The sequence below is a fragment of the Panthera uncia genome, assembly GCF_023721935.1.
Source record: "Panthera uncia isolate 11264 chromosome D3 unlocalized genomic scaffold, Puncia_PCG_1.0 HiC_scaffold_8, whole genome shotgun sequence".
NCBI lineage: Eukaryota > Metazoa > Chordata > Mammalia > Carnivora > Felidae > Panthera > Panthera uncia.
Window position 1 is genome coordinate 49,322,627 of NW_026057586.1, and position 15,326 is coordinate 49,337,952.

At 35.6% G+C, this 15,326-nt stretch overlaps 1 protein-coding gene across 6 annotated transcripts in view; it reads left to right on the top strand.

The window, feature by feature from the left end:
• ESCO1 (establishment of sister chromatid cohesion N-acetyltransferase 1) overlaps positions 1-15,326 on the top strand; it is a 75,917-nt gene that overhangs the window by 24,787 nt on the left and 35,804 nt on the right. For 2 of the 6 annotated variants that reach the window (XR_007455295.1, XM_049619652.1), the window contains exons 3-5: positions 597-866; positions 10,425-10,527; positions 10,774-12,910. Coding sequence is in view for 5 of the 6 variants with exons in the window: in XM_049619652.1 (XP_049475609.1) it covers positions 11,360-12,910 (1,551 nt within the window). In the remaining variant the exon portion in view is untranslated. Of the gene's footprint in view, positions 1-596; positions 867-9,274; positions 10,528-10,773; positions 12,911-15,326 lie in introns of those variants that run through there. The other 4 variants (XM_049619656.1, XM_049619657.1, XM_049619653.1 and 1 more) reach the window with 4 other exon arrangements.

The window sequence follows — 15,326 nt, forward strand, 5'->3', positions numbered from 1 at the left end:
GCCATGAAAATTATCAAGCCTAAAACAGTAAATTCCTGTGGGAAAAAAATGTATCCAGAAGTTGCGCATGACTTCATAGAATTTACAACAAAGCCAGTCAAGGAAATCATGAAAGACATTGTGGATATGGCAAAAAATGGTGGGGAGTGTGAAGGGTTTTAAGATACGGATCTTGGAGAAATTGAAGAGCTAATAGATGCTACACAAGAGGAGTTAACAGATGACTTGTTAACAGAAGATAAACACATCTGAACCAATGCCAGAAAATGAAGATGTGGAAACAGTGCTGGAAAACAGATTGACATTAGACAGTTTGGTAGAAGCATTCCAGTTATTCAAGACTGCTTTTGACTTCTTATAGGATGTGGACCTTTCTATGATACAGGTACTGAAACTAAAGCAAATGGTAGAAGAAGGATTGGTATTGTATAGAAACATTTTTAAAGAGATGAGAAAACAGAAATGTCAGGCGGAAATTAGTGTATTGCTGTAAAGTTACACCAAGTGTGCATGCCTTTACTGCCTTCCCTTTCACCTTCACCTCTTCTGCTGTCCTTGAGACACCAAGACCAATCCCTCCTCTTCCTCCTCCTCAGCCTACTCATTGTGAAGAGTGAAAACAAGGATGAAGACATTTATGATGACCCACTTCCATTTAATCAATAGTAAATAATCATCATGGCATACAGTTAATAAACTTATCTGTTGTATGTTTGTCTTCCTGTGAAAATCTAATAACTTGTGGCAAGAACTGTATGAGACATTTTTCTTTCATCATCATCATCATTGCTTAAGTATTCATCGTATAGAAAATCATGTACAAGACTTGTATGGAAGTGGATAGCTTATCCTTACATAGGCATAAGGTGAGTGATATTTAATATGAAATTAATAATATGTTAGTTTTCTTACTGTTTTATAACTTTGCTTTCAAAGAATTACGTTATGTACTATATGCTTCTCTTATAATTGGAGAAACTGTATATTAGCCTATCACAAGTAAGTGATTTTTTAAAAAATGTGTTTGCAGTGTTATGATTGTAATACTGTATGACATAAAAATTGTATAATGATTCATTAGTGTATATGCTAGGCCAGCATGAAGCAGCTGATCAGTTATACTAGGCTACTGTAAAGCAATTATATTGCTGCCTCATTAGTACACGAATTGTTATACCTATAAATAAGTAGGAATTTCTTTTTCACATTATCTTTTCATTTTTGATGTCTAGTGTTAGTGATAGCACATAACATTTACAGTGTTTTGTATCATTTAGGACAATATTGATGTAGGTTCTGACAGATGATTCATCTTGTAAAAGGATGTAAACTTATATCAATAAATGCAGTACTGTAAATTTATTTTAACATTTTATTTTCTCTAGTTTTATTGTAAGAGTACGGTATATAATACATACATATAACACAAAATATGTGTTCATTAACTATTATTGGTAAGGCTTCTCATCAACAGTAGGCTATATTAGTAGTTAAGTTTTGGGGTAGTCAGAAGTTATATGCAGATTCTTGACTGCACTAGGATTTGGCACTCCAACCCCTGTGGTGTTCAAGGGTCAACTATAGTCTACTTTTTCTAGAATTTCAAGTGGAATCCAACATAATGTACTCTCTGGGTCAAGCTTTTTTCACTCACCATAATGGTTGTGAGGTTCGTCATGTTGTTCCAGAAGTTTGTTCTTTCTGTTGTAGAGTAATTTTCTATTATATATTGATATATCAATCCATTCACGTGACCTTTGGTGGTTTTTTTTTTTTTTTTTCCCTTCAGATTTTGGTTATTGTGCATAAAGCTGCTTTGAAGATTTTAGACCATGGGTTTTTACATGGTCATATGTAGAATGAATAGGATTCTTGCCTAGAAACCATCTTTGTCTACCTCAAAGATTTTGCCTTTGTTTTCTTCTTGAACTTTATAGTTTTGTACTCATTCCTGTGATCAATCTCAAATTATTTTTGTGGGTTGTGTGACGTAAGGGTTGATTTTTTTTTTTTTTTTTCTTCCTTCTTTTCTATTTAGATATCCGGTAGTTCCAGCATCATTTTTTCAGCCTTTGTTTCCCCATGGATTTGTGTTGGCACTTTTGCCAAAATCAATTGATCATAAATGTATGGGTTTATTTTTGGATTCTCTATTCTATTGATCTCTGCTTCCTTTATCAGTATTACAGTGCCTTGATTACTGTAGATTTGTAAGTCTTGAAATTGTATAGTTATCAGTATTCAAGAAAATCTTTCTTAAAAAAGGCTTTGATCATAGTATATAGTTTCTACATTTCCATGTAAGGTTTAAAATCAGGTTGCCAAATTCTTTATAAAAAGACTGGGAATTTTGCGTGGACTTCAGTTGATGTGATTGCATGGTGTTCTGTTGGGTGTATATAATTGCATCAATTATGTAAGTAGCTTATACTGATGCCTGTTTGTTGGAGTGTTCAGTCTATTGATACAGTGTTGACAATTAATTTTATATTTATTTGTGTCTTTGAGCACTGGTGCATGTGTATCTGTTCTATAAAGTGCTGGAAATGGAATTGTTTGAAATTTAACATTTATAATTTTGATAGATACTGCTTGATTGTCTTGCATAGACATTGAATTATATGCAATAATGTGAGACTACCTGTCACAAACCTTTGCCAGGACTATGTTGTTAAACTTCCTGATCTTTGGCCTGATAGTTGAAAATTGGTATTTTGTCTTGGTTCTAGCTTACATTGTTATGTTACTATCATACCAACCATGTGTGGTTTCTTTCCTGTGAATACATTATGGTGATTACTGTTTCTTTTTCTTGCCGGAGTATTTCCCCAATTTCGTCTCTCAAACCTGTCTTCTGAATTTTGTGACAGGGTTTGAAAGTCTTTCCCACTGTGAAAATAAATATTATAATTTCCTACATTTAATCTGTTTATGTTTTAATTCTTAATTAATTTTTAATGGTTAAATGTTTTCTGCAAAATACCTCACTCTTAACCATAATTGCCCAGATGGTTTCCTAATTGTCTTGACACCAACCATGTTATTCATTTATTTCTTTATTTATTAACTAAAAAAAATTTTTTTTAATGTTCATTTAGTTTTGAGAGAGACAGAGACAGAAAAAGACAAGAGTGTGAACAGGGAAGGGACAGAGAGATAGGGAAACACAGAATCTGAAGCAGACTCCGGGCTCTGAGCTGTCAGCACAGAACCTGACATGGGACTCAAACCCATGGACTGAGAGATGGTGACCTGAACTGAAGTCAGGCGTTTAACTGACTGAGCCACCCAGGAGCTTCTGTCTGTCTGTCTATCTATCATCTAAATTTTAGTTAGTTAAATACAGTGCAATATTGGTTTCAGGAGTAGAACTCAGTGACTCATCACTTATATACAACACTCAGGGCTCATCGTAACAAGTGCCCTTCTTAGTACCCATCACCTATCTACCCCTCTCCCACCCTCCTCCCTCCATCAACCTATAGTTCTCTACCATTAGGAGTCTCTTGTGATTTGTTTCCCTCTCTTCTCTCTCTGCTCCCCTTCCCATGTGTTCATCTGTTTTGTTCATTTTTTTTTAATGTTTGTTTATTTTTTGAGAAAGAGACAGAGCGTGAGTGGGGGAGGAGCAGAGAGAGGGGGAGACAGAATCCAAAGCACACTTTAGGCTCTGAGCTGTCAGCACAGAGCCCAACACAGGGCTCGAACTCACTAACCCCAAGATCATGACCTGAGCTGAAGTTGGATGCTTAACCAACTGAGCCACCCAGGCATCCCTCATCTGTTTTGTTTCTTAAATTCCATGTATGAGTGAAATCATATGGTATTTATTTTTCTTTGATGGACTTACTTTATTTAACATACTATGTTCTAGCTCCATCCACGTCATTGCAAATAGCAAGGTTTCTTCTTTTTGATGGCTGAGTAATATTCCATTATATGTATACACCACATCTTCTTCTTTTTTTTCCCCACCTTCATTTTTTTTATTCTGGGCATGTGCTTTGCTGTATCTGGACTTTTGGCATTGCAAGCAGTACTCAGTGCTCAGTACTCAGTTATGTGAAGATTGGAGCTGTTTCCTCTGGGATAATGGATTGTTTCTTAGCATTGAATAATTGGAAGGAAGTATAAGGTCATGGAATTCTAAACCATCCCATTCCTATCCCTCCAATCTGACGCTGGATGATGGTTTCAGCACCTTGAACTTTCCCCCTCACTGAATTATATACATAATCCAACTCCTCACATGTTGTGGAGTTTTTAGGATTGCCAGGTGAAATGTATGACTTTTATCTTCTTCTTTTCTTTTGGTAATGCTGAGACCATGGGAAGAACATTTAAAATCCATGTTCATTTTATGTAGAAGTTCAAGAAGTTCACATTTAATATACATTTTCTTTGCACAGTCTTTATATGCAGAGCTGATTCCTAGTACTTTCAGGCCTCATACCATCTATTTTTATAACATCTGTACCTGGGTAGGAAACAGCTTAGCACTGGTATGTTACTGTAAATCAATAGGGGAAGTGGAGGTTGTTGTGAAATAGGATTCAAACTGAGTAGGTACTTGGAACATTAAAGTTCAGAATACTCAGTTTGGGGGGGGAAGACCATAGGTGCGTAATAAATTATGTACAGTCCATCTCTATTTTTCTGCTTTACATCCAATTACCAGTGATATTTTCCTCCCTTACATGCATTTACTTTAATAACTACCCTAATGTGTTTGTGCCTGTCCTTGAAAATATATTTACCCTTGTAAAATATGTAGCAAACTGAAACATAGAAATACACACACAAAGATATACAACATAGTACACAAAGTATTACTGAACAACTCAATGAATTAAAAAAAAATCCAAAAAACTTAGTAACTACTGTCCAGACCAAGATAGAGAATATTAACACCACAGAAATCTGTACTGTGCTCCATCTCAATTTTTACCTCCTACAGAGATGATTACTATATGACTTCTATTAACATTGATTGGTTTTTCTTTCTTTCTTTCTTTCTTTCTTTCTTTCTTTCTTTTTTTTTTTTTTTAAATTTAAACAAGTTGGATCTTCCTGTGTTTAATTTTTCTTATCTGGTTTCCTCATTCAACATTGTAGTTATGAGGTTCACCTTTTGTTATATACAACAGCATTTTGTTCTTTATTCATTTCTGAATAGTATTCTAGCATATAAATTTATTTATTGAATCTAGTTTCAATTTTTGGCTATTGCGAATAATGCTGCTAGGAACATTCTTGTACTTGGATATAGTCATTTCAGTTTAAAAGTTAGCAATGATTGGAATTGCGGGGCCATAGCTTAGGTCTATGTTCTGCTTTAAAATTTTTTTTTTTATAGAGAAAGACAGAGCATGAGCAGGGGAGGGGCAGAGAGAGACAGGGAGACACAGAATCCGAACCAGGCTCCAGGCTCTGAGCTGTCAGCACAGAGCCCGACATGGGGCTTGAACTCACAGACCATGAGATCATGACCTGAGCTGAAGTCGGACGCTCAGCTGACTGAGTCACCCAGGCGCCCCCTATGTTCTGCTTTAGTAGATACTGTCAAACAGTTTTTCAAAATGTTTGTACCAATATAAAGACCAAAAGCAGTGCTTAAGACTTTTTGTTGCCCCAACATCTTCTTTAAAAAAAAAAAAAAATTTTAATGTTTATTTATTTTCGAGAGAGACAGAGACAGAATGTGAGTGGGTTAGGTGCAGAGAGAGAGGGAGACACAGAATCCGAGCAGGCTCCAGGCTCTGAGCTGTCAGCACAGAGCCCGACACGGGGCTTGAACTCACGAGCTGACTGAGCCACCCAGATGCCCCAGCACCACATCTTTATCCATTCATCAGTCGTCAGTGGAGATTTGGGCTCTCTCCTCAGTTTGGCTATTGTTGATAATGCCGCCCTAAACCTTGGGTTGCGTATACCCCTTCAAATCTGTATTTTTGTATCCTTTGGATAAATACCTAACAATGCAGGTGTTGGATCGTAGGGTAGTTCTATTTTTAGTTTCTTGAGGAACCTCAGTGCTGTTCTCCAGAGTGACTGCACCAGTTTTCATTCCCACCGGCAGCCCAAGAGGTTTCCCCTTTCTCTGCATTCTCGTCAACACCTGTTTTTTCTTGTGTGGTTAATTTTAGCCATTGTGACAGGTATCAGGTGGTATCTCATTGTGGTTTTGATTGGTATTTACCTAGTGATGAGTGATGATGAGCATCTCTTACTGTGTCTGTTAGCTGTCTGGATGTCTTCTCTGGAAACGAGTCTATCCATATCTTCTGCCCATTTTTTAACTGGATTATTTGTTTTGTGGGTGTTGAGTTTTGGTAAGTTCTTTATAGATTTTAGATACTAACCCTTCATCACATATATCAATTTGCAAATATCTTCTCCCATTCTTTAGGCTGCCTTTTAGTTTTATTGATTGTTTCCTTTGCTGTACAGAAGCCTGTTATCTTGATGAAGCCCCAGTAGTTCATGTTAGCTCTTGTTTCCCTTGCCTTTGGTGACACACCAAATGTTGAATAATCTTATCTTCATTAATTTGGAAGTAATTAGATTCATACTACCTTTGTATGTAATAACTTGCTTCATGCACTTGAGCCTATTTTTGGCGCAAATCTTGCATTACTCTCCTGTTTATCGATGTGTGGGAACTAAATTGTTTTTCTTTTTTAAAAACTTTTTTTTTTAATGTTTATTCATTTTTTGAGAGACAGAGCATGTATGGGGGAGGAACAGAGAGAGAGGGAGACACAGAATCTGAAGCAGGCTCCAGGCTCTGAACTGACAGCACAGAGCCCGATGTGGGGCTCGAACTCACAAACCATGAGATCATGACCTGAGCCGAAGTCGGATGCTCAACGGACTGAGCCACCCAGGTGTCCCGGAACTAAATTGTTAATTATTACAACTAAGTGACACAAATCTACACCCATTACTTTTTTTTTTTTAAGTGTTTGGAATTCTTTTTTTTTTTTTTTTTTAAGTTAATTTTTTGAGAGATAGAGCACAAGTGGGGCAAGGGCAGAGAGAAGGAGAGACTGAATCCAAAGCAGGCTCCATGCCATCATCGCAGAGCTGGATGCAGGGCTCAATCTCACAAACTGTGATTTCATGACCTGAGCTGAGATCAAGAGTTGGCTGCCCAACTGGGTCACCCAGGCGCCCCATACACCGCATTACTTTCATTTTTTTTTTATTGTTTATTTTTTGAGAGAGAGACAGAGAGAGAGAGGGACAGAGTGTGAGTGGGGGAGGGGCAGACAGAGAGAGGGAGACAGAGAATCCAAAGCAGGCTCCAGGCTCCGAGCTGTCAGAACAGAGCCCTATGTGGGGCTCAGACTCACAAGCTGTGAGATCATGACTAGAAGCGCAACTGACTGAGCCACCCAGGCACCCCATACCCCATTACTTTCTAAGTTGATTTGTGTATGTGTGTTGTTATAAACTGGTATGTGATATTTTCTTCTATTAGGTATTTCAGCTAATTGTTATTTAAAACTTTTTATTTAAAATTTTTTTATTCACCTTAATGAATTCACATACTAATAATTTTTTTCTTTTCTTTTTTTTTTTTTTTTTTTTTTAACTTTTTTTTTTGAGACAGAGAGACAGAGCATGAAGGGGGGAGGTGCAGAGAGAGAGGGAGACAGAATCGGAAGCAGGCTCCAGGCTCTGAGCCATCAGCGCAGAGCCCGATGCGGGGCTCGAACTCACGGACTGCGAGATCGTGACCCGGGCTGAAGTCGGGCGCTTAACCGACTGAGCCACCCAGGCGCCCCAATTTTTTTCTTTTTTTGCCCTGCAAGTAATAATTTGCATGTATAATACATATGTGGTCAAGATTTTTTCCCAGTCCCTAGAAGCTTGAGGGACATCTTTTTCTCCTCATGATATACTTTATAACATTCTTTTTAAATCCATTGTGCTAGGTGCTCTGGGCCCTTTTAATCTGGCAACTCATTTCTTTCTCTTTTTTTAATTATTAAGAAAAATTTTTTTAATGTTTATTTCTGAGAGCGAGTGCAAGTGGGGGAGGGGCAGAGAGCGTGGGAGACACTGAATCTGAAGCAGGCTCCAGGCTCTTAAGCTGTCAGCACAGAGCCCAACACAGGGCTTGAGCCCACGAACTGTGAGATCATGACCTGAGCTGAAGTTGGACGCTTAACTAAACCATCCAGGTGCCCCTGTTTTTCTCTTTTCTTTTCTTTTTTTTTGGGGGGGGGGGGATGGAGGGATGAGGAGATTATCCTGGTTTTTCCAGGTGGCCCAAGGGTTTTTTTTTTTATTATTTTTTAAATTTATATCCAAGTTAGTTAGCATATAGTGCAACAGTGATTTCAGTAGATTCCTTAATGCACCTTACCCATTTAGCCCATCCCCCCTCCCACAACCCCTCCAGTAACCCTTTGTTCTCCATGTTTAAGAATCTCTCATGTTTTGTCCCCCTCCCTGTTTTTATATTTTTGTTTCGCTTCCCTTGTGTTCATCTGTTCTGTGTCTTAAAGTCCTCATACGAGTGAAGTCATATGATATTTGTCTTTCTCTGACTACTTTCACTTAGCATAATACCCTCTAGTTCCATCCACGTAGTTGCAAATGGCAAAGATTTCATTCTTTTTGGTTGCTGAGTAATATATACATATATATTCATGCTTCTGCATGTCGCTGTCCAGTTTTCCCAATACCATTTGCTGAAGAGACTTTTTTCCATTGGATATTCTTTCCTGCTTTGTCAAAGATTATTTGGCCATAACGTTTGTGGGTCCATTTCTGGGTTGTCTATTCTGTTCCATTGATCTATGTGTCTGTTCTTGTGCCAGTACCATACTGTCTTGATGATTACAGCTTTGTAATACATCTTGAAGTCTGGGATTGTGATGCCTCCAGCTTTGGTTTTCTTTTTCAAGTTTGCTTTGGCTATTCAGGCTCTTTTTTAGTTTCATACAAATTTTAGGGTGGTTTGTTTTAGCTCTGTGAAGAATGCTGGTGTTATTTTGATACAGATTGCCTTTTAATTTTCTTCTTATATTTTGTCTCCTATTTGCCATATCTGTCTTTTTTGTTTGACTTTATATGAGATCTTCTTACCGTCATCTTCTAATGCTTTTATTGACTTTTTAAATTTTTTGGTAGTTTTAATTTTCATGTGTTCCTTTTCTTTTTTTTTTTTTTTACTGTGAATGTTCTTGTATATTTGTTTCATGGATGGATTGGCTTATTTTTAGTTTTTGGCTCTGCATAGTTTGTTTTTGCCAAGCTATTTATTTCATGTTTTTTCATTTTAAGGTTTTTCTTATGTATATGGTTATTCTTGTTTATTTGCTCAGGGTTACAAGTGAGACACTAAAAACTGATTTGAAAGTTTTGTGTGTTTGGATGGTAGACGGGCTGGTAGTTTCTTGACTGTAGGGTGTGAGAGACAGAGAGAGGGTGCTTGTGCTTATGGACTATGGACTACTACAGACTGCAGGTCCTATCAGTATTTTTTTTGGATCTTTTATCTCTAGGCCTGTCAAATTCATTAGAAAACCATCTTCCCGGAAGGTACAGTCTTGGCTGCCTCCTCTAGGAGTCTCTTGAGTAGGCAAAAGAGAAGTTTAGGTGTAGGGAGTGGGTTTCAGCAATCACTGTGTGTACTCCTACTTATTCCTTCTATTGTCAGTATGATACTTCTTCCCTCAGCTGTCCTGAGTCCCCAGACCAAAGAAAGACTAGCACCTTTCCGGGTGCTAGTAATTGGAATGGCAGTCTTGGAATCTTTCTGTGTTTTTGAGTTCTTTTTTCATCCTCATCTCTGGCGGAGCCTGATACTTCCAATTACTGAGTTTTTGGAGATTCTGTGGTTTTAAGTAGAGCTACTTCTCAGTTTCCCCATTTCTAGCTTAGGATTCAAGTTTTCTTGAGTCTGGAGGTTATTATTTATCATTCTTTGCAGCTTACATATTTTTATTTTCACCATTTGCTCTTTTATTTATTCTTTGGATTTCTGGTTTTGTCTTGTTTTAATCTATTGCTTTTTTAAAGTAGGTTTTACATGAGAGTAGAGGTAAATGTGTGTTTAAATCTGCCTTTTCAATTGTATATCAGTGTTTTTCTGTGTACAAGTAGTTATTTATGTGCACTCTTTTTCTTCAAAATAGGATTTTACTTTACCACTTTAACCTATTATATGTACATATTATGAATTGCATTTTTATTTTTAAACTTTTTTTCTACAGCATGAAATGGGTAGTTTACCTCAGGTTAGAAATACTAAAGTTATTGGTATGTATAAAGTGAATTCTGAAGACTAATGGTAAGACAGGGTAAAATTGTGGAGTGTTGTATATAATGGGTGGTGAATGAATAATTTGCATATTTCCTTTGCACCTTTTAAACATTTTAAAATACACTTTCTTTTCCCCCCTCCTTAGGTGCTGTGTAATGTGTTAAGAGGATATTTTAAGGAATGATTTTGTCAAATTTTCATGAGTTATGGTGGCTGAAAGATCAGTTCTATCTTGTGGGAAAAGAATTGTAAGTAATATCAAGGAATAAACTGATTTTCGACTATTGTGTATTTATATAAGACAAGTCATTGATTACTTATAAGAATGTAGTTGGGATACTTTTTTCTATTAACTTTAAATTTATAGATTAATTAAAAAAGAGAAGTTAGATTTTACATAAATCAGATTATTTCTGTATAGTATTAGCATTGCCATATTTCTTGGATTGTACAAAATTTAATTTTAATTTTTTTTAATTTTTTTTAATTTTCAGAAATGGCAGCACAAAAGGAAATCTATATTAATAGAGTATTTTATTAAACTAAAAAGGTTAGATAAGAACTTTAAACTAACAGTCTCAGCAAACAAGGAGAGAAACCTACTAGCTGTAAGACATGTTTCAAATGAATCGAAGTCCAGTAACTGTAGACTTCAGAAGAAAAAAGTTTTCAAAATCTTTGTCAAAACAGGTCAGTGATAAATAACTCCTCCAGTAATAGGGCTAGGCCTGAAAACCATAATTAATTGAAAAATTAACAAAACAGTTTGAACCTGAATTAAGTTTTTTTCATAAAAAATTATAAAAATATCAAATTAGAATTAAATTTTCCTCAGATTTCTATTGCCTTGCCCAAAAGTAAAGCAAATATCTTTTAGCCTTCATACCAGCTTTTCTCATGTCCTAGGGATGACTGAAACCTTATTTGAAGCAAACCAGTATTTTTGTTGAAAATGTACATCAGCCTCAAAGTTGATTTTTAAGACCTTCTCAGAATAATACTAGACATTCAGCATTCACACCTACCAGGACACAAATATCCTCTCAAATACTACTGAGAAAAGGAGGACCTTACTCAGGAATGATGTCCATTCAGGAGAAATCAAAAGAAAATTCCTCCAGTGTTATTAAAAAAAGTGAAGATAAGAATTTAGAAACACAAATTCAAGGTTCTCAAACGAATCTGGCAAAAAAATCAGGCCCCAAGGAAACTATCAAATCACTGGTTAAATCTTCTAGTGAGAGTAAAATAAATCAATCTGAATTAGGAACATGCATGAGTACAAGGTCAGCAAAAGCGGCATCCAATGATAAAAAAGCTAGCAAGTCCATTAATAAAAATATGGTGACTGTGAAGGGACATTCACAACAAGAATCTACAAAAAAGAAAAAATTACCTCAGAAAAAGTCAGTGCATGGAACTCCTAAATCAAATGAACAGTTTAACCGGAGGTCACAGAGACTTCAACAGTTAACAGAAGTTTCAACAAGGTCTCTGCGTAATAGAGAAATTCAGGGTCAAGTTCAAGCAGCTAAACAGAGTTTGCCACCAAGAAAAGAGCACTGTAACAATACTCAAAGTAAATCTAATAAAGTTAAAACAAGTCAAAAACATGTGAAAAGAAAAGTACCGGAAATAAAGTCTGACACTAAAGAGGATGAAAATCTAGTAATTAATGAAGTAATAAATTCCCCCAAAGGAAAAAAACGCAAAGTAGAGCATCAGACAGCTTATACTTGTAATTCTCAGTGTATAAAAGGATCTGAAAAGTGTCTTCAGAAGAATACTAGAAAAGAGGAAACAAAATCTGTGCCTGTAACTTCTGAGATAAAAAGATCAAAAATGCTTACTTCAGCAGTCTCTAAAAAGAATGAGATGAAGAAGTCAGTTCATACGCAAGTGAATACTAGTGCAAAATCCCAAAAAAGTCCACAGCCATCAGTGCCTGAACAAAGTGTAGATAATGAGCTGGAGCAAGCGGGAAAGAGCAAACGGGGTAGTATTCTCCAGCTCTGTGAAGAAATTGCTGGTGAAATTGAGTCAGATACTGTAGAGGTAAAAAAGGAATCTTCACAAATGGAAAGTGTAAAGGAGGAGAAGCCTACAGAAATAAACTTGGAAGAGACTAATAATGAAAGACAAATACTTCATCAGAAGGAAACAAATCAGGATGTTCAATGCAATCGTTTCTTTCCCAGTAGAAAAACAAAGCCTGTGAAATGTATATTAAATGGAATAAACAGCTCAACTAAAAAGAACTCCAACTGGACTAAAATTAAACTCTCAAAATTTAACTCTGTGCAGCAAAATAAGTTGGACTCTCAAGTTTCCCCTAAATTGGGCTTAATACGAACCAGTTTTTCACTACCAGCCTTAGAAATGCATCATCCGGCAACTCCTAGTACAGTTTTAGGGACAAAACCACCTGATGACAAAAATATAGGTTGCCAGCAGGAAGAAACTAAAGAAATTAATTCTGAAGAAGTTAAAGTTAATGATGTTACAGTTGAAATTAATAAAACTTCAAAAAGGGCTTCTGAAAATTGTCATTTGGATAATCAGATAAAACCACCTCCTGACCCACCGTTGGATAACCAGATGAAAGATTCTTTTGAATCAACACCAGATAAGGTAATTTATTTTTATTATGCACAGTAGAGTTGCAGGAGTACCTTCTTATTAAATAAGTTTTACAATGTATTTTAGCTTAAGAATCAAGTTGTAAAAGACAGGAATCATTTGTTAAGGTAGCCTATTCAATTTTAACTCAGTCTTGTAGTGAGACGACTAACTTGACTCCTTTAGAGGTCTCACATTCATGTAAATGCTTCTCATTGCTTTCTTATTTTCACTTTTCATTTTTATTTTATGTGAAGCATAAACCTGTTGAATTCTGGCTTTTTTTTTTTTTTTTTGTATTTTTTTGAGTATAATTGACACACCATGTTATATTAGTTTTTGGTGTACAACATAGTGATTCAGTATCTCTTTATGTTCTGCTTTGCTCACCACAAGTTTAGTTATCACCTGTTACCATGCAGTGCTATTATAATATTGTTGATTATATTCCCTATGCTCTACTTTTTATTCCCATGACTTCTTCATTCCATAATTGGAAACCTGTATCTCCCACTGCCCTTTACTCATTTTGCCCTTTCCCATACCCCCTAGCTTTTCTTTTTCATTTAACACACCGATTTGCTTTTTCTATTAATTGCAACTACAGAAACTATGTTTCATAGTGACTAAAATATAGAAAGTAAAGTTGGGCCTTATTCTGACCAAATTGTTAAAATTAATTTCAGCTGGCACAAATCAGCCCCTTTTTTTCCACCTGATAAAATTTAAAAATTAAACATTTATTTCTGGTAGTAGGGAGCCTTTCAGTTTGACTTGTGTGACCATTTTGAACAGTTGGGCAAATAAAATGTCTGAAAGATGTAAATAATTCAGTCTTCAGTTTTAGAGTAAGATTGTAGTGGTGAAGAATTTTAAAAATGGTAAGTTGAAAAACAATCTTGAAAAAAAGGAAAAACAATCTAATAGCTAGAAGAAACTTTAATGATTATCTGAGGTAGTTTGAAACTATAAAAGCAGCTGAGCTGATTTTTCCCGCCAAATTAAATCATAGGTAAAATACCAATATATAAACCTATAAGAAATTTTTTATGTATAAAAAATGGAGCTCTATGATACATATGTGAAAAACTTCACTAATTTGTTTCAATTGTTTTGTGATGAGAAAACTTAGAGCAGTGGAGGAATGTAATTTAGGTCACATGTTTGGGGACACAAATAGGATTCAATTTTTAGGTGTTCTGCTTCTCAGCCCAGCATTTTTTCTACAATTGCATACTTAGAACATTAGAGCACTTGAGAAAAAAGCCATAATGAGTAGAGGGAAAAGTCAAGTCATCCTAAGTTTTAGGAATGATTTAAAGTTCCTTTTGGAGGCATTTTGTTGTAGGAGCAAAGTTGAATGAATGAGGAATCTGGGCTTCTTGCCAGAAGCCATGAAAATAGATCATTGTCTATTCTCATGGACTACAAATCAAATTAAAAAGGGAACAGATACCATATGGTACTCTTAGATTTTATTTTCTGAACAAATGGGAATGAAAGCATCAATTAGAAGATAATTATTCAAATAGTGACAGTAATTAGAAGTAAGTAGTGACTGGTAGTGTAACAAGGGTGGTTTACATCAGAGATGGAGTGGCTTTCTTTTCAGGGTATGTTTTGTCAGCAAATTGATAGCTATAGTCCAGGTGTATCTTCTCCTGGAGTATATATCTTCAGGAGTTTATCTTCTAACTCCTTGCTGCATAAATGCCTGTCAAAACTCAGTTTGTGGGATAAGTCATGAGAATAAAAGGTACAATATAGGGAATATATAGTTACTGGTATTGTAATAGTGTTGTATGATGATAGATGGTAGTTACACTTATGGTGAGCATAGCATAATGTATAGAGAGGTGTTGAATCACTATGTGTATACCTGACATTAATGTTAACATTGTGTGTCAATTAAAATAAAATTAAAAAGAAACCCTCAGTTTGTGGACAGTTATATCGAAGAATAAGAAATGTAATCCTTTGGAGTACTAGAATAGAGATGCTTACTTGGACCACATTATTTTGACCTGTAATACTGTTTTTATTGGAATGTGCTTTGGATTTATACAGTTTCTCTCAAGGTGCATTATGAGAAACTGTCCTATGAAACTTGTGTTAAAAATTTTATTTACATTTATAAATTCTTGACTATTTTAAACATTCAGAATACTATAGAAACTTAACATACTCTTGTTTACCACCCAAATTTGAAAAAAAAAAAAAAACCAACATTTTATTGAATTCAGGTCTTTTAAAATAAGAAAAGTATGTTACAGATACAGGAAAAGACCTTATCTCCCTCTTCTTTCCATTCACCTCTCTTCCCAGAGTTAAAATGAGTTTGTGAAGTTGGTGTGGATCTTTCCTTTTTTGTTTTTATGATTTCACTATTTATGTATATCCATAAAGAATACTTAGCACTGTTTGTGTT